Here is a 25,952-nt window from a genome sequence, read left to right on the forward strand (position 1 = left end):
AGGGATCTTCCACTGGCTTTGGTGAACACAAAATGACTCTTAAAGCCAGTGGGTCCCTTTGCAGAGTCAATACAGGGCTCTGCACCAGGGAGGGAGCCTAAACGAAGACCAGGGTTCACAGCAACGTGTGTTCAGGTCTTGCAATTAAAACCCAAAATTGATTCAAAATTCAAAATATTTATGTATAAATTATTGGCTAATCAATCCAGCTCACATACAGTCTCACTAGAACTCCTTTAAATCTCTTTTTGGGTTCCCACCTATGGCCATTATAGAGTCTAACAAACATGCTTCTGGTCCTCCATATCTTTGGCTTACATTGTAATGACATGAATGTGCTTTTAGATGTGCTGAAACTATGTCTCCCACTAATGAGAATGAACAGAGTCATCTTCCATACCCTGGTCATTTCCCATCACAAAAGAAGTGGCCTCAGTAGATAGCTGGTCCTGCTGGTTACCTAATTTATTAATAGTAATAATAGTAGGTTTAGGTAAACTACCCCAAAATACAAATCATCGTTTTTATCAAAAGTTCTCTAACATTACAATGACTTAATCCATCATTATACAGATGGCTATTTCACTTGCTTTCCCAGAGGTATATTTTTCAACTAACTTGATTTGTAGGATTCACTAGGAAGTTAGTTATCTTGTTTTATGGGGGCAGTATTTTGATGTTTTCCAGGTACCTTAGTGGAATTCATGGCAATGGTGCCTTCTAAAAAATGTCCATATAGTTTTGTAGCAAATCTATATTATGAAGAATTAATCACCTATTCACGTGTGTGTGTGTAGACTTTAAAATATCATGATATAGTTACCAAACCATTCACTGTTGTGTTGCTTGTTAAGCATGTGGATTTGCCATTAGCAAAGTGAAATACCCATTGTCTAGGGTGTGTGTGTGTGTGTGTGTGTGTGTGTGTGTGTGTGTATACACAAAGATGTCTCATGTAAAGGGGGTAAAGTTTGCATCTAGTCCAGAGGTTTATGAATCGGGTCCAGTAGTGCCCCAAAGGTTCCATGGAATAGTCTAACAGGCCACTCATAGGGACAAACAGTCAAACAGGGGAACTCTGTTTAATTTCAGCTGGAGCATTCCACTCTTTTCGATATTGGCATGCAATGCAGAAATTTGAGGAAAAGCATTGGGTTGCTTATCCAAATATTATCTTCATCCCTGGACCAAGGCAGGACATCAGAGAGCTGTGTACTTGAACTCTATTGGTTGATTCCTCGTAGAATCATTTTCACTGATTTGTACTTTGCCACTGTACCCTTGGAGTGTTCTAGAAGAGCCCAAGACTGCATTGCTCAGCACAGCCTCTGTGTTGATAAGAACTCTTGGGGTAAAATTCCACCAGTGCTTGGAAGCAGGGGAATGGCTTCTCCTAAAACAATAAAAATTATATATATATATACTTTACTCCTATGTATATGAGGGCTATAATAGCCACTTTTTTTTTTTTTTTTTTTTTTTGGTCCCTAGGAAGTTCACAGTCAGACTTGCTACCCACTTTTAGCAATTCTTTGGTAAATATTTAGGGGGAAAAGCTTCTACCCTTGACATCCTTTCTTACTGTTCTACCCTTTTATTGCCCTACACTTATCTGTCTTAATGTATTTTTCTAATACAAGTATTGTGGCAGGTTACCCCAGATCTCTTTAATTCCATGTAGAATTTTCCTATTATCTTTTGGGCAACTACCTGGATGTCCTGTAGGCACATCAAACTTAATATTCTCTAAAGAAAATTCTCTTTATCTTCCTTTTTAAACCTTCCCCTCTTCCCATTTCTCATTTTTGGTCGAGGGGTCCCATTGGTCTGGAATCTGTCTTTTCTATTCTCTCTCTCTCTCATACATCCCACCCAGTTGTTAACCAAATCCTTTAAACCCAGCCTCTGCACTACCTTTCAAACTTCTCCTGATTCTCTCATTCATCAGTACTTGCGTGGACTATTTCTCTAGTTTCATAACGGCCTGAATTTCTCTGTAATCATGTTATGAACATTATGTTCACTGATGTCAGTTATTTAAAAGTCATTTGCTCTCCTGTGATCTTATTGTTATTATTTACAGAATGAAGCCCAAATCTCTCACATGACATTCAAGGCTTTTTATAATTTGCTTCCCAACCTACATTCTAAATCTCATCTCTGTCCATTCCTCCCTCCCCCATGTGTCCTTCACTGTAGCCACTTGCCCTCTCCCCGGTCCCCAAACACAAAATGCATTTCAGCACCTAGTTCTCTTGGCCTGAAATGCCCTTCCTGGCACCTTCAAGCCATTTTCCCCTGGCTCCTCTCAAATATTACCTTGTGGAGAGTTCCCTTTTTTTTTTTTTTTTTGTCCTCACCACAGAAGAACTGATTGCCTTTTCCTCATTCTTTCTCTGTCACTTTCTTAATACCATTGTTAGAATGTTCATTGCCCTATTTGGACTTTGCTGTACGTACAGATCTTCCTCCAAAAATCGTGGGCTCCTCAAGGAGTTTGGCTGAGTAGAAGGAGGGACGGAACCAGGTATCTGCCAACCCTGCTCTTAAAAGCAAAAAGTAAACTGATTGGGAGACTGTAGAATCCCTGGAATTGATAACACCTTTCATGGGTAAGGATTGAAAGCATGGGCTAATTCACGTCTGACCTTAAAAGGTTAATATTTTGTAAACTTTCTTTATGGTCATGGTACATTTGTAATGCCATTATGCTAAAAGTTCTAGCAGTCCAAGTGAGTTTTTATAATTTCTTTACAGAAGAAACTTATGCGATGTTCTTTTTTCTCTTAGGAATAGGCGAGTCAAGAGGCTGAAAATCTGAAGAATGTTTCCAAAGGGTAATCTGGCTGTCATTCGCTGGGTATGGAGGAGCATGAGGAAGCTATTTCTGTTACTTTCTTTCTTGCTGTCCCATGCAGCTCATTTGGAAGGCAAAAAGGATAATCAGTTCATCTGGAAACCAGGTAGGGATGTCCTGGCTGTTCCTTTGTCCCATTTTCAATAATGAGAAAACTGTTCTTTCCATCCTTGTACTTCTTATGTGTGGAGTAGTGGGAAATCTCCAGAGAGGAGAAAAAATAGATTCTTCTTCTTTACAATACATTTGATTCTTATTCCTGCATAATTGTCACCTCCATCCATGATGCTTGCTATCCTTCTGAATTTTCATGTTGTTGTCAATTAAAGTTATGATTTCCATAGTTACATCTGCTTCTCCTTTGTCAAATATATCGCTGCTATGCAGCACATTTGTAGCGAAAATGGCATCTGAATTTAGCTGATATCCTCAGCTAAAAATGCTTTGGACCAGTAATATATGTCTCTTTCTCTTAGGGTACAAACTAGTTAGCTATTTTTTATTGAATGTTTTCTAGCACAGATTCTGTATATCTAAGTTTTGGAGCATGAAAAATTATCCTAACAACTTTGCCCATTGGTTATAATTTTACCATTGCCTTAATGTGTTCTGAGATCCTTAGCTACCTCATACATAAGTATATGAATAAGCTGAGTTGAGGTTTGGAGACTTGCATATAACTTATGTTCTTTTTTAGATATTTCCTTAATGTGGCTTTGGAAAAGATCTGTTTAATTTTAAAGGCTAATACTTTATCAGCTTAAATTATGAACCCCAAATATCTTGGCTGTTTGTATCACTGATGTTTTTCTTTGCCCTAGATTTTAATTTTCTTCAAGTTTCACAATCAGATCATTTAAAATATGTATTACTGTTTCAAGAGTCCATTCTTGCAAATATAGATAACTTATACACCTGATATCTTAGAACTGGAAAATGTGATGTTGTAGAAGATCTATGGTCCTTGGAGAGTTTTCACTTTACTCTCATCATCTGTAAATTAAATAGACTGCAAACATATTATGTCACCATGGAAATATGTATAATAGTGATATTTGCAGTATTTAAATTGTTTTGCAAAAATGAAAGTGAATTATGCTTTAAAGTATATTAAGTAAAACCCCAGCACCATTAGGGATACACTCTGGAGGAAATTTAATTGGATTAAAGCCCCTATTAATTAATTTAATTGTGGGCTCTAATACCACATTAATGATTTTCATTTTTTACCTCACAGTAGTTTTAGGAAGTTTGGAAATTGTTCTAAAAGTCAAGATTGCATTTATTTGAATGAGGCTATTTTATTTTAATCAGAAAAGAGTAAACATTTTATCAGATCTAAATAAGCACATTTATATTACTGTACTCCTGTCTAAAGTTCTCGAAAAAGTGCAATTAAGATGGAAAGTAGCAAATCTGAAACGTGAATGGGATGTATTAAAAAAATGGGCTTCCGAAACAAAGAGGAGCCCCCACTTGCTGGAACTAGAGAAAGCCCGCATGCAGCAACAAAGACCCAACACGGCCAAAAATAGATAAATTTAAAAGAAAATTGGCTTATTTTGAGGGAAATTTTATTTTATTTTATTATTTATTTATTTTTTTGCGGTACGCGGGCCTCTCACTGTTGTGGCCTCTCCCGTTGCGGAGCACAGGCTCCGGACGCGCAGGCTCAGCAGCCATGGCTCACGGGCCCAGCCGCTCTGCGGCATGTGGGATCTTCCCGAACCGGGGCATGAACCCGTGTCCCCTGCATCGGCAGGCGGACTCTCAACCACCGCGCCACCAGGGAAGCCCTGAAGGAAATTTTAAAAATAGGCCTGCTTTTCTAAAAGTAGGTCAATGGAACAAGCTGGTACAGACCCACTCTGCAGTGGGGATGGACACTTTGATATCTTTCACACTTAAGTTTCAGAAGTGAGGATCCTTCCCATCAGATGTTTTGCACTGTTCAAAATGAATATCCATGTCATCACTCTCATTTTCTCTGGTATTCGTTACTTCTTTCCCTCATTAGTGTGCCATCAAAAAGGTAATAACATATATTTTTTCCCATATGGTTTCATTTCTCAGTTACCAATTTATTACTTGTATGTGATCAGACATTTTAAAAGTTGACAAAATTTCAGAGATACAAAATTAAAAGCCAAAGTCTAGGCCATGTGTTCCATTCTCCCTTTTCTTATATATCCTTCAGAAACATTCCTTGCACATGTAAGTACACCTCTATGCATAGTTGGGTATATAAATTACACAAAATACACACACATAAGTTTTACTATAATTATTAGTTAGCGTTCTGCCAAAAAAAGAAATGGTACATGTGAAATCGGTCATTGAGAAGAGTTTAATAAAAGAACTATTTACAGAAGTAGGAAAGTATGAGCAAGGTTTAAGATCAGCTACCAGGAATTGTGGAGTGCCCCTGAGCAGGTATCAATCTTTATGACACTGGGTCTGCAGGGGCAAAGGAAGGAAGTAGCTCCCGGAATCTGGAGAGAAAACTTTTTTATGGAGAGGATGCTTGAGAGATGCTGTGGCCTTTTAAGGGATATAAATAAAGTGCAGAGAAAATTTGGGAAGAGGCTCAAGGTGATGAATGGTCCTTGTCCTCACATCTCCTGCCAGGGATCTCATTGGCTGAATCCAACCAGAAGCCACAAGGCAAGGGAAAGGAACCCATCGATGCCTCCATACAGACCTGCCTCCTGGGCAGGAAGCCAAGTGTGGAATGGTGGAGAATGTGGATCTGAAAATATCTAATTTTTACATACCTGTTTGTACATTCACACAAACACTGTTGCAAACAATCAGAATCATACTTGGCAGAATCATATTCTCCAGGTTGCTTTTGTCATTTAATGATGTCTTGATGAATATTACACATTAGTGCACATGGGTCAGTTTCATCTTTTAATGGTTGCGTAGTTTTCTTTTGTACTTTTGTTTAATAATTTATTTAAACAGTGCCCTATTGGCTTATCTTTTCTTTCCCTATTGCCTGGCATTTCAGTGGCTTTTAGTTTTTTGCTATTATAAATAGTACTGACATGAATGCAACATTATTTTAAAGGCAGTAAATCAATTTGAGGAGTCATATGCCCCAGAGCACTCTGATCATCACCTTCAAAGACAACCTCAACATCTTAGAATCTGTACCTACTTATGCATGATTTATTATTTCTCATTTGCATTTAAAAAAAGCTCGATTGCAGTTGAAATTAACTGCATTTTTTTGTAGTATATTATCAAATCCAACAACTCAGGTCCAGTGTAATCTGGAATTTGAATAGATTTCCCTGGAGACCCAGATAAATATACCTTATTTTAGAAACCTGGAAACCATTCTCTGGATTTAGATTGTGGCGCCAATCACTTAAGTTCTTTGCTGGTATCTATTGTTTTTCCCCTGAGTCCATAGGTTAGATGTTAGTCAACCTCATTCAAATTAGAAGCATTTCTAAGTGAGTCCTGGCTTTGGAAAGACAATGGATTGATGAATAATAAGTCATAATAAGATAATAACATATATTATATGTTATATATGATATGTTATATGTTATATTGCTAAGGATTTCTCTACTGTGTGAGAATCTGATGAGATGTAGGCTGCAGGGTCATTGATCTGGCAAGGCTGTTGAATGCCTGTCGTCATTGTGATGAGATCTGGTGATCTATATTTAGTGTTGGGCAATTTGACATCCATGCCAAGAAAGAAGGATCATGTCAGCAATCGTATCAGATAAGGAGTGATGCTGCTTGTTGTTTTAAGTAAACACATAGCTATTCATGTCTGCATGCTTTGTAGAGATGAACAGATCAGATGAACAGATCATGGCCTCTGAAGCCACAGTAACTAGTGGTCTCTTAAAAAATTTCTCAATATTGGTCCTAAGAGGTTCATTCATTCCTCTGATCCTTGTTGAGACCTTATTGTGTGCAAGGCACTATTAAAAATACATGAGGGCTTCCCTGGTGGCGCAGTGGTTGAGAGTCCGCCTGCCGATGCAGGAGACACGGGTTCGTGCCCTGGTCCGGGAGGATCCCACATGCCGCGGAGCAGCTAGGCCCGTGAGCCATGGCCGCTGAGCCTGTGCGTCCGGAGCCTGTGCTCCGCAACGGGAGAGGCCACAGCAGTGAGAGGCCCGCATACCGCAAAAAAAAAAAAAAAAAAAAAAAAAAAAAAAAAATACATGAGATAAGTTGAGAATAAAACTGACAAATCCTTGATCCTCATGAACAGGCTAATAAACATGATCAAGGAGTTAAATAGAGAGTGTGTTGGATGGTGATGAGTGCTTAGGAGGAAAGATAAGGCAAGGAGGAAGGATATGCAGTGATAGGTGAGAGACTAAGAGATTTTTTTCTCATTGTAGTTTTTTAATTTATTTTTTATTGAAGCCTAGTGGATTTATAATATATTAGTTTCAACTGTACAGCAAATGGATTCAGTTTTATATATATATTCTTTTTCAGATTCTTTTCCCATATAGGTTATTACAAAATATTGAGTATAGTTCCCTGTGCTATACAGTAGGGCCTTGTTGTTTATCTATTTTATATATAGTAGTGTGTGTTTATTACTCCCAAATTCTTAATTTATCCCCCCGCCCATGGGGATATCAGGGAATATCCCAGATGCGGGGAACCGCAAGAGCAAAAGGCCCTGAGGCAGGAGTGGCTGTGGCATGTTTGAGGACCAGAGAAGAGGCCACCGTGCTGGAGCAGAGTGAACATGGGGGGCAGTGATAGGAGGTCAGGTCAGAGGGGTAATCAGGCTGAAATCAGGTATGTCTTCATCGGTTGGAATACAATTTTGGCTTTTACTCTTGGGTGAGATAGAAAGGCATGGGGGAGTTTTAAGAAAGTGGTGACATGATCTTTTTTTTAAAAAATAATATTTTAATAGGATTATCTTGGGTGGTCAGTTGAGCAAGTGATCGAAAGGAAACCAGCTGGGAGGCTACTATAGAAATAAGGACGAGTGATGATAATAGCTTGAACGAAGGTCATGGCAGAGAAGGTGGTGAGAAGGGGTTGAAGGTCGGATATATTTAAGGCCATGGTTTTCTACCAGGGGAGATTGTGTCCAGCAGGGGACATTTGGGAATGTCACAGCTGGTTGTCACAACTGGGTTGTGCTAGCTACATCTGTGAGTAGAAGCCAGGGATGCTGCTAAACACTCTAGAATGTAGAGGACAGCCCGCACAATAAAGAATTATCCTGCCCAACATGTCAATACTGCCCAGATTGAGAGACATCGTTTTAAGGTAAAACCATTATGATTTACTGGTGTGGGGAGGGGGAGGGAGAGAGATACAAGGGTGATACTGAGGATTTGCCCCGAGCAACCAGGAGAGTGGAGTTGCCATCATTTAACCTGGGCTACTGGGAAGGAGCTGTCGTGGAGGGAATATGAGTAACTTGGTATTGGACATGTCCAATTTTTAAGTCTGTTAGAAATTCACATGGAGATGTTGACCAGGGAGTTGGGTCTGAATTCAGGAGTCAGGTCTCTGCTACAGATATAAGTTTGGAATTCCCTAACAGTGAGGTAGAACTTAAATGTATAGCCTTAGAAATGAAGAGGCGACCTTGAAATTTGTGATCCTGTGTATATAAAGGATAAGTTTCTAATTTACTTCCTTTGGGCCAAATGACATTAAACAAAATTATGGTGGTAAAATACACAAAACATAAACTTTACCATTTTAACCATTTTAAAGTATACAATTCATTGACATTTAGTATATGCACAGTGTGTTGGAAACATTACCACTCCTACTTCCAGAACATTTTCACCGTTCCAAATTACATTTTACAAGTATTTATAAAAAGAATGGAAATCAATTTTCTGTGAATAATGAGGTCCGAAAGAAAAAAAATCCATATTTGTCTTTTTGTGAGAGGTTCTTTGAATAGCCTTAAGTCATCCTCAGCAGTCACTCTATATACTAGAAAAAGCATACTTTGTATACTTTGTACACAGGCCGACTCACATTCAAGTCCTAAGCATCTAGAAAGTTATTTAACCTCTCTGAGCCCTATTTATCTATTGGAAATGAGGGCAGTAAATAACTTAAGAGGACTGTTTTGAAAATCAAAGTAAAACAAATATATTGAAAAACTTAGTGTATTGTAGCTACTCATAAATGTTAGCTATTATTTTTATCATTATTATATAATTATTTGATATTTGAAATATTCTTGCTTTTATGTTATGCAGTTTTTGCATACTTTTTTTTCCTTTAGACTCACAAAAGAGGTGAGATCAATTTGACAGCTATATATACTTTATTAGTGAATGGTCATAGGTAATTTCGCTGACTTTTTAGCTCTAAAACTTTCTATATGACAGACTCTTGGAAAGTTTTAATTTCAGTAGATCCTTCCAGGTGAATAAAAAGGGTGAGAATAATGACCTGTGTTCTAAGAACTAAGTAGATAAGTTAAAATTAATCTTTTTGGAAGAAAAAAACGAGATTATGAAAATGATGTTGGGTAAGAAAAAAGGATCTTACTTGGGTTAATATTTAATTATAGCTTAATAACGTTTTCAGAGCTGAAAGGAGTTTAAGGAAAAATGATAGTTTATATGTATATATTTATATGTATATTTAAGTTTAGGAATCTTAGAGACAATACAGTGTTCTTAGGATAAAGCTAATTTTTTGCTAGAAGTTAGTGAAATATTTCTTCTGAGAATTTTATTCGATAGGAATCATTTAAATTACCTCTATGGCTATTAATTTATCTTAGCGCTATGTGTACAATAAATTCTCAATTATTATTTCTGTGATATCAAAAAGCATAGAAATGTATGGCATGGGATTCACTGCTAAAACTTCTAATCATTTTTCCTTGGAGGCCACAAGTATTAATTTGGTAATGTTCCCAATAAGCCAGAAAAATTCTATATTACTTAAATAATTTGAAATAAATTACTCTGATTTTTTTCTAAATATTACTATAATGGAGGCTCCCTGAGGAGAGAGATGTTGATGATTTTATTCACTGATATATTCCAAGTACCCAGAACATAAATAAATGTTGCATAAAATATCCCCAGCACATTAAGTACTTGTAGAATGAGGGGCACTGTCTTGTGTGTGTGTGTGTGTGTGTGTGTGTGTGTGTGTGTGTGTGTGTATTTAGGGGAGATGAGAAGTGAAGAGTTGAAGAAATAGAACATATGATACGTGTGATTCTAGAACTTGAAATATTGGATTGGCAAAAAAGTTCGTTCGGATTTTCCCATAAGATGGTACGGAAAAATACGAATGAACTTTTTGGCCAACCCAATATATATTGAAGAGAGGATATGAAATGATGAAAACCAAAGTCAACCTTATAAATCAGTAAATATGAAAATTAATGATCTGTATTCTCTTGGTTCCAGTACCATTTCTGATCGTCTCTGGAAAAGATGTTGAACACAATTTGCATGAAAAGAAATAGGTACACATAGTAAGACATTTAACTCTTACTGCAATTCTCATGATGAGATATTATAGTTGCATGTTGTCTTCCATTTAATTTCCTCAGAGGTACCAGTTTCAACTCTTTTTACTGTTTATCCTGATGGTTACCTCCATATTTCTAAGTAATATACTCATTATTGAGTATTGTATTGAGTACAAATCATTTCTTGATTTGTGTTGAATATTTCCTATTGATTTTCTCCTATGTCAGCTGAAGATTTATCTATCATCTACCTACCCCTTTCCCTCCTTATTGCCTCCCTTGAAAGTAGTTATATCAAAATATTTAGATCAATGAACAGTGATTGTATTATTATTTCTACATAGATAGTGTTCTCTGCTGAGTCAAGCAGTGTACCATACTTCCACCTCCTTTTTTTTCAGCTTTTTGTTTTATATAGAAATTAAAAATTGCCTCATCTTTTCTTTTGCTTTGCCTTCTTTGAGTCTACTGCTGCTTTCCCCCTGATGCTCCAACTGACATACCCATATTATTATTAATTTTTTTAGCGATACGGAGCGTCTTTTTTAAAAAAATATTTATTTTATTTTATTTTTGGCTGCATTGGGTCTTAGTTGCAGCACATGGGACCTTCGCTGCGGTATGCGGAATATTTTGCTGCAGGGTGCGGGCTCTTTGTTGTGGTGCATGGGCTTCTCTCTAGTTGTGGCGTCATGGGCTCCAGAGCACGTGGGCTCTGTAGTTGCAGCTCACATGCTTAGTTGCCCCACGGCATGTGGGATCTTAGATCCCCAACCAGGGATTGACTCGTGTCCCCTGCATTGGAAGGCAGATTCTAAACCAATGGACCACCAAGGAAGTCCCCCATATTAATTTTTTGAAACATTTAAGCACTGTTCAAAACACTCTATTATGTTTTTTGGGGGGAGATCTTTTCACAGCCCGCTGCCCTCTTGATTCAGTGTGGACTGCTGCACAGTTTCTCATCTTGAACCCCTTGTTCCCAGTTCCAGTACCAGTTCTCTTCCTTGCCTTTGTTGCTTTATTTTCTAGAACTGCTAAAATAGGGTACATTGGAAGTCATTTATCATGTCTGAAAGGGTCTCTGCTTGTCATATACTTGACTGATAGCTTGGGTGTGGAATTCAAGGTTAAAAAGCACTTTTCCCTCAGAATTTTGAAGGCTCTGCTCTACATATTCCAGCCTCCAGTATTGTTGCTAAGAAGTTTTTTGTCATTCTGATCTCATCTCTGTGTGTTATCTGTTTGTTTCTTTTCCTCTTTCTGAATCTTCTTTTTATCCACGAAGTTCTGAAATTTCATAATTATGTACTTAGGGGTGAGTCCTTTCTCCTTTATTTTACTGGCCATTAGGTGAATATTTTAGCAATATGCTCATGCTCTGCAGTTCTGAGATTTATTTTTTATATGATTTTCTACCTCTGTTGTCTCTCTTCCTTCTGAAACTCCTTAGAGAGATGTTTTACCTCTCTAATTGATCTTCAAATTTTAGATATTTCCACTGTATTTTTCTTCTGTTTGCATTTTTATTCTAATTTCTAAAATATTTATTATATTTCATCTTTCAACCCTTCCATTGAATATTTTTTATTTCAACCAGCACATTTTAAATTTCTAAGATATCTTATTCTATAATTTTAAACTTTTTTAATTTTTAATTTTTTTCACATCTTTATTGGAGTATAAATGCTTTACAATGTTGTGTTAGTTTTTGCTGTACAACAAAGTGAATCAGCTGTATGTATACATATATCCCCGTATCCCCTCCTCTTGGGCCCCCCTCCCACCCTCCCTATCCCATTCCTCTAGGTTGTCACAAAGCATTGAGTTGATCTTGTGCTATGCAGCAGTTTCCCACTAACCAGCCATTTTACATTTGGTGGTGTATATATGTCAATGCTACTCTCCGACTTCATCCCAGCTTTCCCTTTCCCCCTATGCCCTCAAGTCCGTTCTCTACGTCTGCATCTTTATTCCTGCCCTGCCACTAGGTTCATCAGTACCGCTTTTTTACATTCCACATATATGCATTAGAAATGGTATTTGTTTTTCTCTTTCTGACTTACTTCACTCTGTATGGCACATTCTCGGTCCATCCACTTCACTACAAATAACTCAGTTTCATCCCTTTTTATGGCTGAGTAATATTCCATTGTATATATGTGCCACATCTTCTTTATCCATTCCTCTGTTAATGGACATTTAGATTGCTTCCATTTCCTGGCTCTTGTAAGCAGTGCTGCAATGAACATTGTGGCACATGTATTTTTGAATTATGGTTTTCTCAGGGTATATGCCCAGTAGTGGGATTGCTGGGTCATATGGTAGATTTTTAAGGAAGCTCCACACTGTTCTCCATTGTGGCTGTATCAATTTACATTCCCACCAACAACAAGAGGGTTCCCTTTTCTCCACACCCTCTCCAGCATTTATTGTTCGTAGATTTTTTGATGATGGCCATTCTGACCAGTGTGAGGTGATACCTCATTGTGGTTTTGATTTGCAATTTTCTAATGTTTAGTGATGTTGAGCATCTTTTCATGTACTTGTTGGCCATCTGTATGCCTGCTTTGGAGAAATGTCTATTTAGGTCTTCTGCCCATTTTTGTTTGTTTTTGTGATATTTAGCTGCATGATCTGCTTGTATATTTTGGAGATTGATCATTTTGTCCATTAATTCATTTGCAAATATTTTCTCCCATTCTGAAGGTTGTCTTATCGTCTTGTTTATGGTTTCCTTTGCTGTGCAAAAGCTTTTAAGTTTCATTAGGTCCCATTTGTTTATTTTTGTTTTTATTTCCCTTACTCTAGAAGGTGGGTCAAAAAGGATCTTGCTGTGATTTATGTCATAGAGTGCTCTGCCTATGATTTCCTCTAAGAGTTTTATAGTGTGGGTCTTACATTTAGGTCTTTAATCCATTTTGAGTTTATTTTTGTGTATGGTGTTAGGAAGTGTTCTAATTTCATTCTTTTACATGTATCTATCCATTTTTCCCAGCACCGCTTATCGAAGAGGCTTTCTTTTCTCCACTGTATATTCTTGCCTCCTTTGTCAAAGATAAGGTGACCATATGTGTGTGGATTTCTCTCTGGGCTTTCTGTTCTGTTCCATTGATCTATATTTCTGTTTTTCTGCCAGTGCCATATTATTTTGATTACTGTAGCTTTGTAGTATAGTCTGAAGTCAGGGAGCCTGATTCCTCCAGGTCCGTTTTTCTTTCTTAAGATTGCTTTGGCCCTTCGGGGTCTTTTGTGTTTCCATACAAATTGTAAAATTTCTTGTTCTAGTTCTTTGAAAAATGCCATTGGTAATTTGATAGGGATTGCACTGAACCTGTAGATTGCTTTGGGTAGTATAGTCATTTTCACAATATTGATTCTTCTAATCCAGGAGCATGGTATATCCCTCTGTTTATGTTATTTTTGATTTCTTTCATCAGTGTTTTATAGTTTTCTGAGTACAGATCTTTTGCTTCCTTAGGTAGGTTTATTCCTAAGTATTTTATTCTTTTTGTTGAGATGGTAAGTGGAATTGTTTCCTTAATTTCTCTTTTTGATCTTTCGTTGTTAGTGTATTGGAATGTAAGAGATTTCTGTGCATTAATTTTGTATCCTGCAACCTTACCAAATTCATTTATTAGTTCTTGTAGTTTTCTGGTGGCATCTTTAGGATTCTCTATGTATAGTATCAGTCATCAGCAAACAGTGACAGTTTTACTTCTTTTCCAATTTGGATTCCTTTTTCTTCTCTGATTGCTGTGGCTAGGACTTCCAATACTATGCTGAATACTAGTGGCAAGAGTGGACATCCTTGTCTTATTCCTGATCTCAGAGGAAATGCTTTCAGTTTTTCACCATTGAGAATGATGTTTGCCTTGGGTTTGTTGTATATGGCTTTTATTATGTTGAGGTAGGTTTCCTCTGTGCCCACTTTCTAGAGAGTTTTTATCATAAACTGATGTTGAATTTTGCCAAAAGCTTTTTCTGCATCTATTGAGATAATCATATGGTTTTTATTCTTCAGTTTGTTAATATGGTGTATCACATTGATTGATTTGTGTATATTGAAGAATCCTTGCATCCCTGGGATAAATCCCACTTAATCATGGTGTATGATCCTTTTAATGTGTTGTTGGTTTCTGTTTGCTAGTAGTTTGTTGAGTATTTTTCCATTTATGTTCATTAGTGATATTGGTCTATAATTTTCTTTTTTTGTGATATCTGTGTCTAGTTTTGGTATCAGGGTGACAATGGCCTCGTAGAATGAGTTTGGGAGTGTTCCTCCCTCTGCAGTTTTTGGGAAGAGTTTGAGAAGGATAGGTGTTAACTCTTCTCTAAATGTTTGATAGAATTTGCCTGTGAAGCCATCTGGTCCTGGACTTTTGTTTGTTGGAAGATTTTTAATTACAGTTTCAATTTTATTACCTGTGATTGGTCCATTTATATTTTCTAAATCTTTCTGGTTCAATCTTGGAAGCTTGTACTTTTCCAAGAATTTGTCAATTTCTTCCAGATTGTCCAGTTTATTGGTATAAAGTTGCTTGTAGTGGTCTCTTATGATCTTTTGTATTTCTTCAGTGTCAGTTTTAATCTCTCCTTTTTCACTTCTAATTTTATTGATTTGAGGGCTCTCCCTTTTTTCTTGGTGAATCTGGCTAAAGGTTTATTAATTTTGTTTATCTTTTCAAAGAACCAACTTTTACTTTTTTTGATCTTTGCTCTTGTTTTCTTCGTTTCTATTACATCTATCTCTGCTCTGATCTTTATGATTTCTTTCCTTCTACTAACTTTGGGTTTTCTTTGTTCTTCTTTTTCTAGTTGCTTTAGGTGTAAGTTTAGATTGTTTATTTGAAATTTTTCTAGTTTCTTGAGGTGATCTTGAATTGCTATGAACTTCCCTCTTAGAAGTGCTTTTGCTGTGTCCCATAAGTTTTGGATCGTCATGTTTTCATTGTCATTTGTTTCTAGGTATTTTTTTGATTTCTTCAGTGATCTCTTGGTTGTTTAGCAGCACACTGTCTAGCCTCCATCTGTTTGTGTTGTTTACTGTTTTTTTCCTGTAATTGTTATCTAATCTCATAGCATTGTGGTCGGAAAAGATATTTGATAAGAATTCAGTTTTCTTAAACTTTCCAAGGCTTGATTTGTGACCCAAGATGTGATCTATTCTGGAGAACGTTTCTTGCACACTTGAGGAGAAGGTGTATTCTCCCACTTTCAGGTGGACTGTCCTAAAAATATCAGTTAAGTCTGTCTGGTCTATTGTGTCATTTAAAGCTTGTGTTTCCTTATTTATTTTCATTTTAGATGATCTGTCTATTGGTGTAAGTGGGGTGTTAAAGTCCCCTAGTATTATTGCGTTACTGTCGGTTTCCCCTTTTATGGCTGTTAGCATTTGCCTTATGTATTGAGGTGCTCTTATGTTGGGTACATAAATGTTTATAATTGTTATGTTTTCTTCTTGGATTAATCCCTTGATCATTATGTAATGTCCTTCTTTATCTCTTGTAACATTCTTTATTTTAAAGTCTATTTTAAATGATATGAGTATTGCTACTCCAGCTTTCTTGTGATTTCCATTTGCATGGAGTATTTTTTTCCATCCCCCTCACTTTCAGTCTGTATGTGTCCCTAAGTCTGAAGTAGGTTTCTTGTAGACAGCATATGTAAGGATCTTGTGTTTGTATCCATTCAGCCCGTCTGTGTCTTTTGGTGGAGCATTTAATCCATTTACATTCAAGGTGATTATTGATATGTATGTTCCTATTACCATTTTCTTAATTGATTTGTGCTTATTTTTCTGGGTCTTTTTCATCTCTTGTGTTTCCCACTTAGAGAAGTTCTTTTAGCATACGTTGTAAAGCTGGTTGTGTGCTGCTGAATTCTCATAGCTTTTGCTTGTCTGTAAGGCTTTTGATTTCTCCATCGAATCTGAATGAAATCCTTGCTGGGTAGAATAATCTTGCTTGTAGGTTTTCCCTTTCAGCACTTTAAATATGTCCTGCTACTTCCTTCTGGCTTGCAGAATTTCTGCTGAAAGATCAGCTGTTAACCTTATGGGGATTCCCTTGTATGTTATTTGTTGCTTTCCCCTTGCTGCTTTTAATATTTTTTCTTTGTATATAATTTTTGATAGTTTGATTAATATCTGTCTCAGAGTGTTTCTCTTTGGGTTTATCCTATATGGGACTCTCTGCTCTTCCTGGACTTGATTGACTATTTCCGTTCCCATGTTAGGGAAGTTTTCAACTATAATCTTCAAATATTTTCTCAGACCCTTTCTTTTTCTCTTCTTCTTCTGGGACCCCTGTAATTCTAATATTGGTGCATTTAATGTTGTCCCAGAGATCTCTGACTCTGTCCTCAATTCTTTTCATTCTTTTTTCTTTATTCTGCTCCCTGGCAGTTATTTCCACTATTTTATATTCCAGCTCACTTATCCATGTTTCTGCCTCAGTTATTCTGCTATTGATTCCTTCTAGAGTGTTTTTAATTTCAGTTCTTGTGTTGTTCATCACTGTGTGTTTGCTCTTTGCTCTTTGGTTCTTCATGATCAGTGTTAAATTTTTCTTGTATTTTCTCCATTTTGTTTCCAAGATTTTGGATTATCTTTACTATCATTATTCTGAATTCTTTTTCAGGTAGGTTGCCTATTTCATCTTCATTTATTTGGTCTTGTAGGTTTTTACCTTGCTCCTTTTTCTGTTAAATATTATTTTGTCATTTCATTTTTTTCTTTTTCTTGAAGTGGGGGGGGCTGTATTCCTGTCTTACTGGTTGTTTGGCCTGAGGCGTCCAGCACTGGAGTTTGCAGGCAGTTGGGTATAGCTGGGTCTTGGCACAGAGATGAACACCTCTGGGATGCCTCACTCTGATTAATATTCCCTGAGGTTTGAGGTTCTCTCATAGTCCAGCGGTTTGGACTCAGTGCTCCCACCACTGGAGCCTGGGCTCAACCTCCAACTGGGAACTGCAATCCTGCAAGCTGCGTGGCATGGCAGAAAAAAAAGAAAAAGAAAAAAGGGAGGAGTACAATTACAAAGAATAAAAAATAAAATAAAATTAGAAAGATAAAAAATATATTAGGAAAAATAAAAATGTAATTGAAAAAAACTGCAACAATGTAAAACAAAACCACAACTGAAAAAAGAAAAGAAAAGGGAGGGGGGAAACAAGCCAAAAGGAGCAGAACAATAACAAAGTAGAAAGAAGAAAATAAAATTAGAAAAATAAAACATTTATTAGAAAAAATAAAAATATAAATGAATCAACAACAGCAAGGTAAGACAGAACCCCATCCTAAAAGAAGAAAAAAGAAAAAAAAGAAGAAAGCCTTGGCTATGGGGTGTGGAGTTTGGTGGGGGGGAACTTTGGCAGGGGCGAGCTTTAGGGTGGGGTGGTGCCTAGGCTTGGGGGGGTGACATTTGAGCATGGGGCAGGTGCCTAGGCACAGCCAGAAAATACCTTGATGGTGGGGCCTAGTCAGGGTGGCGTTCAAGCGTGGGACAGGGCCTCTGCTTAGAACCTGCGCAGAAGGGGAAAAGCATCATGTCCAAAGAGGAGCCTCTTGAGTGTGGAGTTCAGGAGTTTGGTGGTAAGGCCCTGGATGAGGGTGTGGGGGTGGGGTTTAGGCCCAGCACAATTGGAGGGGGTCTCAGAGGGGGTCTCTGAGTGTAGAGGTGGGGCCCTGGGTGGGGGTGTAGGGGTGGGGCTTGGGCTCTGCACGGCAGGAGGGAGGCTCTGAGGGCAGAGGATTAGGCCCGGGAGCCCAACAGCATCCCCAGTGCCTAAGTGGACAGGGAAAGCACTGGCTGCATTCCCTTCTGTTCCTCCACTCCCACCCAAACCCTGTCTCCCCCAGGGTCTCCCCAGTTGCCGCTGGACCCCTAACAGTGGGTGGGTCCCACTGGATGTAGGAACTCCTCCCCTCCCCCAGCCACCCCTCAGGGGCTGGTCCCATCCTGCCTCCACTTCTCCTCCCCCCTCACTCCCCAACACACCCCATGTCCTACCTGGTTGCTGGGGGTTCCTTCCGTCCCCTTAGGTGGACGTGGTCCCCCACTGGTGCCTGGTAGGTGCCCTAGTTGTGCAGAGTTGCGAATTCCATGTCTTCCTAGTCTGCCATCTTAACTCCACCCTATAATTTTTAAAATTGCATCTTGTTTTACAGATGCAGTGTATTTTCATTGAGAGGATGTTAATAATAATTTAACCTTTTCCTTTTCATTCTCTGTACCATTTATGCTTCCCCTAAATCTGTTACTCTTATTCATTTGTTTGTTTGATCATGGCTTGTGATATGGGGAGTTTTCTTCTAATGGCTGTTGATCATTGACTATTTCTTTAGAGTTTCTGATTATTGAGGGTGAGACCTTAAAAGCTGATTGACATTCTATGTATGTGACTCAGCTGTTTGGGCTTCTTTTTCAGGCTCTACTTAGTGGTGAACTGGCTTTTTTAATTGGAGGATGGGTTTCTCAAAAAATCTATATCCATCAGTACCTGAAGGTCTTTTATCCAGGGCTTCTTATGGATATTATTTAAGGTGAAGGCTAAGCTGCTATAAAAAAGATGTACCCAAGTACATGGTTTAAAAATAATAGCAGCTCCTCTCTCACTCATGAGAAGGTCTCATGGTGGTCCAGATTGTCCAGTGGTTCTGCTCCATGTGGTCATTCAGCCACAAAGTTTTCTTCCTTCTTATGGAAGGACATTATCCTTCTTTGCCCACCCAAAGCTTGATCACAGGCATTTCCGTATTTTAGTGATGAAAAGAGCACAGAGCTAAAATCTAAAAAAAGATATTTCAACAAGTGACATTGAAGTTCCAACTATGTTCCAATTCTCTGTAGCTGTGTAACAGCCCACTCCAAAAGTGGCTTCAAGCAATAACAGTCTTCATTTTGGCTCTCACATCTGGGAGTGGATGGGCCCAGCTGGGTGTTCTTCCTTGGGGTCTCTTACACCATGGTGTTCGCATGGGAGCAGAGGCTGGCTCATCTGGAAGGCTTCTTCATCCACATATCTGGTACCTAGACTGGGAAGACTCAAACAGCTGAGGTTGGAATGACTGGGACTCTTGAAGTATCTCTTTCTCTTTCTGTGTGTGGTTGTGTCCACATGCTTTCTCTATATGGAGACCTCAGCATGGCGGGAATTCTTACGTAATATCTGAAGACTCTCAGAACAAGCTTCCAAAGAGAAACAGGAAGGAGTTGCATGGCTTTTTCTAATGTACCATAGGAACCATGCCTGGTCATTTCTGCTGCATTCTATTGGTTGCAAGGGTGCCTCTAAGGAGGGTGCCTAGATTTCATCTTTTGATTGGAGGAGTAGCAAAGAATTTGCAGATATATGTTTTAAATTTGCCATGACCCATCATTTCTAGTCACACTCCATTGGTGAGAATGTAGTCACATGGTCACTGCTAGCCACAAGGGATGATGGGAAATGTAGTTTGTAGTTGGACAGCCATGTAAGAAGGGAAAATAAGTTCAGTCGTGATTAGCAGTCTCATAACAGGGACTATTCAGTGTTTGGATTAGTCAGGAATTGTGACAGAGAGAGAGAGAGGGAGAGAGAGAGAGAGAGAGAGAGAGAGAGAGAGAAAGAGAAAGAGAGAGAGAGAGAGAGATTTATTATAAGGAATTGACTCATGCAATTATGGAGGCTGAGAAGTCTAGAGTCCCAGGAAAGCCATTGGTATAGTTCCAGTCTAAACCCAAAGGCCTGAGAACCAGGGAAACTGATAATGTAAGTCCTAGTCCAAGTGTAGGAGAGGAGCAATGTTTCAGTTCAAACGATCAGGCAGAGAGTGAGTTCTTTTTTCCTCTGTCTTTTTATCCTATTGAGACCTCAAACAGATTGGATGATCCCCACCCACACTGGGGAGGGCCATCTGCTTTACTCGGTCTACTGATTGAAACGCTAATCTCATCTGGAAGGACCCTCACAGATACACCCATAATAATGTTTAGCCAAACATCCAGACACTCTGCAGTCCAGTCAAGCTGACACATGAAATTTAGTATCATAGTGTTTCCTGAAATGAACCCTGCCTACACTGGGTTACTGATAAAAGAATAAAGGCAGAATCTTAGCAGAAGTGGCTTAACATTTAGTCCTCAGCATTTCAATTAATTCCTCTCTTTTGAATATGATACCTCATCACTGTCTTTCACTTTGCGTGCTCTCCTCAAAAATATCTTGCTGAGGAGTTGAATTTTGTTGCCTGTTTTCCTGCGAATATTGAAGAAGGGACAGAGGAAGGGATTTGAGGGGCTAATTAATTCCATTTATAGGCTTTTAATTATCCCCCAATTCAAGCCATAAGCATTATTACTTTTCTCTAGGGCCTTTAGGACACACACTTTCTCAGAGTTCTGCAAGTATAAATTAGTTTTTTCTGTTGTTGTTACCATATTCTTCTGTAGGCAGAATCTTCAGCTTCCTTTACACTTTCAAGTTGCTTACCTGTTCCCCATGTTCCAAAATTCATTGCTGTCTATTCTCCACCTCTAGTTCTATATTTTTGGCCCTTATTGACTTCTATCTTTTAATACCTTTACTGTCATTTCAAGGGAGTGTTAAGAAGGAGTGAAAATACATACAGGTTTCATGTCCCCCAAGTTAATGGGAAGTCTTCTAACCTTTCTGTCACTTCTGTTTTAGGCTATTTATTCTGGAATAGAAAGGATGTTGAATGTTAATTTTTGTGGTGATTGACTCAGTTATTCTCTTTAAGCATGTAGTACAAAATCTGTTTTATAATAAAATTCACTGGTCAACCAAACTTTTCCCAGGATAAAAATTTGTTTTAATTTAATCTGAATGTTCATTGGCTCTGTATGATTGGTGTCAGACTGAGCTCTTGGTTTGGGGATTTATAGGGAGAAGATTTCTCCTTGGAAGTCAGATTATCAATGGAACAATTCCTTTATGGCCACCTGGAAATTATCTTCCTTCAACTTTTTCTTTCATGGTGAAGTTTTGATATTTAAGATAAGTTTCATTTTTTCTTAACTAAGAAAACAGAGGATTCTATGCAAAAATGTATGAAACTCAAAGATAAAACAAGTCAGACCTATCAAAGTGGGATTGAAATATGAATTAAAGACTAGAAGACAGTATTACAAATTCATAAAGCGACCTTAAAAGCTTATTTTATGAACATCTTCATGGCCATCATTTTATTACCATGAATCACAGGCAATGCTGATTGGAACTAATAGCTTCTTGTGGGTTGGTTATGGATTTACTCAATTCGTGCAGTTATTTTGATATATCAGCAAAGTTCCCCCAACTTTACAGCCACAGGTGACATCTGTGCTACAGACATTAGTGCCACAGGTAATATCTGAGACTTACTCAGAGAAATAATTTCAAAAGTGTATGTTTAACACCATTCATATTTACTACTCTCTTTAATACTATGTACTGTTAAACCTTATTTTCATAACAAATGTATGAATATGAATTAACCATCTCATCCTTTTGTTTCTTTTATTCTTTGGAATTACTATGGTAGCTAGACTGTGGTTCCTGTAGGCAATCTGTGTGATATTACTACCCTCTTACCTTGATCATTTTTCCCCCAAATGAGGAAAACAGTAAGCTACTGTGGGAAGAAGTAGTTTTATCACCCAACGGTGAATTTCATTCATGGATGCACTTCATGAATGAAACTGGTAAGAATAACATATGGATATATTTTTTGTGTGGATTTTTCCTCAGGGTTAATAATTTTTTTTAATTGAATGCAGCTGCTCAAGGATTTTTGTTGCTAAATATACTCACTATGTTGAAAAGGAATGGCTTCCTTTTAAATCTTTTTAGACTACCGTTTTGAGGCTTAATTACTTAGCTCTATTTGTAGAGAACCTGTAAACAATAGAGATGCTGACAGCACACATTAGGTAGGGTGCTGGGGTGGTTCAGATCACAGGTACCAAAGTCAGACTGTCTGGGTGCTAAGCCAAGGTGTGTGACCTCAACATTATGCCTTTGCTTTCTCATCACTAAAATGGGAATAAACGAGAAAGTCTGTGTAAAGCATAGTTCATATTCTGTATTACATACTCAAAGTACATTTTCTATACTCAAAGTATTACATGATCAAAGTCATATTAAGTACTCAATTAACGCTACCTTTTGATTGCTATTTAATGGATGCTACTGTAAGAGATTATTTCCTGTCCCTCCCACCACCTGACATGTAGAACACAATTTAGTTTAGATATATAGACATGGAAGTATAAGGAATATTATTTCTCTCAAGAGGTCATCTGATATTCTTTTACTTCACTTTCAAGTTTATCTTCTAAAATAAGTGTTTTTAAAATTTCCATTTTATTGCTTATTTCTATTGGCCTTCCTCATGCACCTGAGCTGGTTCAAATATTGGATCTCCAATAATATTGTCCCCTGACATTTCCATTTATAGAATGCTTTTATTGTTTTCAAAGCAAGAGCTGGGGATTCTATCCAATGCAATTACCAGGCAGAATGCAGTCTCAAAGCTTACTTAAGAGCCAGGAATGTGTAGCCCGTTTGACCAAACCTGCGATTGAACTCAGATGGGTCCATATGATTGACTTCCTCCATCTTCAAATTTGGAACGAGAAAAATCAAGGATGTGAGGAACACCTTTATATTTGATGATAAGGTCAAAAGTTATTATAATACCTTCTCTTTTATCTTACCTGGTCCTGACAATAGCCTGAGATGTTTTGGGAAGGGTCGGGAAGAAACCAAGTTTGAATAGCATAGATATTAAGTGATGGAACCAACACTAGCCCAGTGCCCTTTCAAATTTTAGTGAAATTTTCATTATGCAAAGGTCTTTGGTTTTCCTTGTTTGAAACTTTGAACTTAGAACTGCTAATGGTGTTGCCATTCTCAACAGAAGGGCATGTGAGCCAAAAAAAAATGCCACTTTTTATGTTTCCTTAGATGTCATGTTAATTGGTTATCATTTTGGTGGTTGATGATCCAGATAAATAAATGTTTTATGCCAAGTGGAGGCTTCTCTTTACAGCATTCTATGCTGTTATAATACGGTAATTATTACCATGAAAGAATGATTCTTCTTAACAACTTTATTGAAGTATAATTTATATACGCAAATTTACCCATTTAAAGTGTATATTTTAATTATTTTTACTACATTTACCAAGTTATATAACCATCACGACCACCTATTTACAGTTAATCCGCATTCCTACCCCTAGCCCTAGGCAACCACTGATCTGGTTTCTTTCTCTATGAATTTGCCTTTTGTGGATATTGCATATAAATGGAATCATACAGGAAGTTGTCTTTTGTGACTGGCTTCTTTCACTTAGGGTAATATTTTTGAACTTCATTGATATATGCTGTTTTATAGCATATATTGATATTTCATTCCTTTATATTGCTGAATAGTATCATATTCTATCATATTAATATAGCATTTTTTTAATCCATTCACAAGTCGATGGACATTTGGCTTGTTTCCATTTTTTTGGCTACGATGGATAATGCTGCTGTGAATATATGTGTGCAAGTCTTGGTGTGGACATTTTCATTTTTCTTGGGAGTGGAATTGCTGGGTTATATAGAAAATAGATGCTTAATTTTTAAAGAAATTGCAAACTGCTTTCCAAAGTGGCCATAGCTTTTATATTCCCACCAGCAATATAAGAGGGTTCCTGTTTTGCCATATTTCTTGATAACATGTGTTTTGTCTGTGTTTTCAATTAAATTTGTTTTAGTGAGTATGAAATAGTATCTCATTGTAGTTTTGATTGGCATTTCATTAATGACTAATTATGGTGTCTTTTCATGTATTTATTAGCTATTTATATATTTTCTTTGGTGAAATGTCTACTGCAATCCTTCTTACATTTTTAAATTGCATTGGTTATCTTCTTGTTATTGAGTTTGAAGAGTTCTTTTTATGTTCTAGATACAAGCCCTTTATTGGATATGGGGTTTGCAAATATTTTCTTCCAGTCTGTGGCTTGCCTTTTCAGTTTGTAGTGGTGTCTTTTTTTTTTTTTTTTTTTTTTAAATTAATTATTTATTTAGTTGTTGTTGCGGTACGCGGGCCTCTCACTGTTGTGGCCTCTCCCGTTGCGGAGCACAGGCTCCGGACGCGCAGGCTCAGCGGCCATGGCTCACAGGCCCAGCCGCTCCGCGGCATGTGGGATCCTCCCGGAGCGGGGCACGAACCCGCGTCCTCTACATCAGCAGGCGGACTCTCAACCACTGCGCCACCAGGGAAGCCCCTGTAGTGGTGTCTTTGAAGTGCAAATGTTTTGAATTTTAAAGTACAATTTATCAATATTTTTTTCATTTATGGATTGTACTTTTGGTCTCATAGCTAAGAAATCTTTGCCTTCTTCAGGTTGTCAAAGAATTTTCTCCTCTGTCTTCTAAAATTTTTGTAGTTGTAACTGTTACATTTAGGTCTGTGATACGTTTTGAAATTCTTTTTTGTATGGTGTGGGTAAGGGTTTAAGTTCATTTTTTTGTTTTGGATATGGATATCCAATTGTATCAGCATTGTTTATTGAGAAGACTCCACTTTCCTCATTGAATTGCCTTGGCATCTTTGTGAAAATCAATTGATCATAAATATAAGGGTTTATTTCTGGACTTTGAGCTCTGTTCCACTGATCTAAATGTCTATCTTCATACCATTACTACACTGTCTTGCTAACTATAGCTTATCTTGATAACTTTATAATACATTTTGTAACTGGGAAGTTCTCCAACTTTGTTTCATTTAAAAATTCCTTTTGCTATTCTGAGTCTTTTGCATTTCTGTTTCCATTTTAGGATCAGTTTGTCAACTTCTGCATAAAAGCCTCATGGACTTTTGATAGGGATTATGCCAAATCTATAGTTCAGTTTAGAAAGAATTGCTATCTTAGCAATATTGTGTCTTCGGTTTATGAACATGGAATGTCTCTCCATTTCTTTTATTTCCCCTATTAATATTTTGTAATTTTTAGTAGATAAACCTTATACTTCTATTGTTAAGTTTATTCTTAAGCATTGTATTCATCTTGAATGAAGCTGTTCTTTTAATTTCATTTTAAGATTATTCACTGGTAGTACAAAGAAATACAATTTATTTATTTAGTTTTTTAAAGAATTTTATTTTATATTGGAGCATAGTTGATTAACAATGTTGTGTTAGTTTCAGGTGTATAGCTAAGTGATTCAGTTGTACATATACATGTATCTATTCTTTCTCAAATTCTTTTCCCATTTAGGTTATTGCAGAATATTGAGCAGAGTTCCCTGTGCTCTACAGTATTTTTAATACAGATCTTGTATGTGCCATGATTGGTTGTTAAGCTTATTATTTGATGATTAAGCTACTCCCTGATTTAAAGTTGATGATACTAGAGAGCTATGTAGAAGTTTCTGGACTTCCTGGATATTAAATGTAGGAGTAAAATTTATTTGCAGTACTTCCTGCCTAACAGAAGCTTGTAGTGTTAGGGTATAATAGGGGGGAACTGAGCCTTTTAATGATCTCTGCTACTTCTCTTGTCCAGAAGGCCTCTCCTAGCACCTTATCATGGCAAGAGTCTTTTTTCCTGCAAACAAATGAATAGAGAAAACATCCTTTAAAGTATC

At 37.4% G+C, this 25,952-nt stretch overlaps 1 protein-coding gene across 1 annotated transcript in view; it reads left to right on the top strand.

Annotated features, from left to right (window-relative positions):
- Positions 1 to 25,952, top strand: part of THSD7B (thrombospondin type 1 domain containing 7B) — an 876,032-nt gene that overhangs the window by 117,410 nt on the left and 732,670 nt on the right. The window contains exon 2 of the mRNA XM_059052359.2: positions 2,791 to 2,963. Within this exon, the coding sequence (XP_058908342.1) occupies positions 2,825 to 2,963 (139 nt within the window). The 5' untranslated portion in view covers positions 2,791 to 2,824. The remainder of the gene's footprint in view (positions 1 to 2,790; positions 2,964 to 25,952) is intronic.

This window comes from Kogia breviceps, chromosome 2 (genome assembly GCF_026419965.1).
Source record: "Kogia breviceps isolate mKogBre1 chromosome 2, mKogBre1 haplotype 1, whole genome shotgun sequence".
NCBI lineage: Eukaryota > Metazoa > Chordata > Mammalia > Artiodactyla > Physeteridae > Kogia > Kogia breviceps.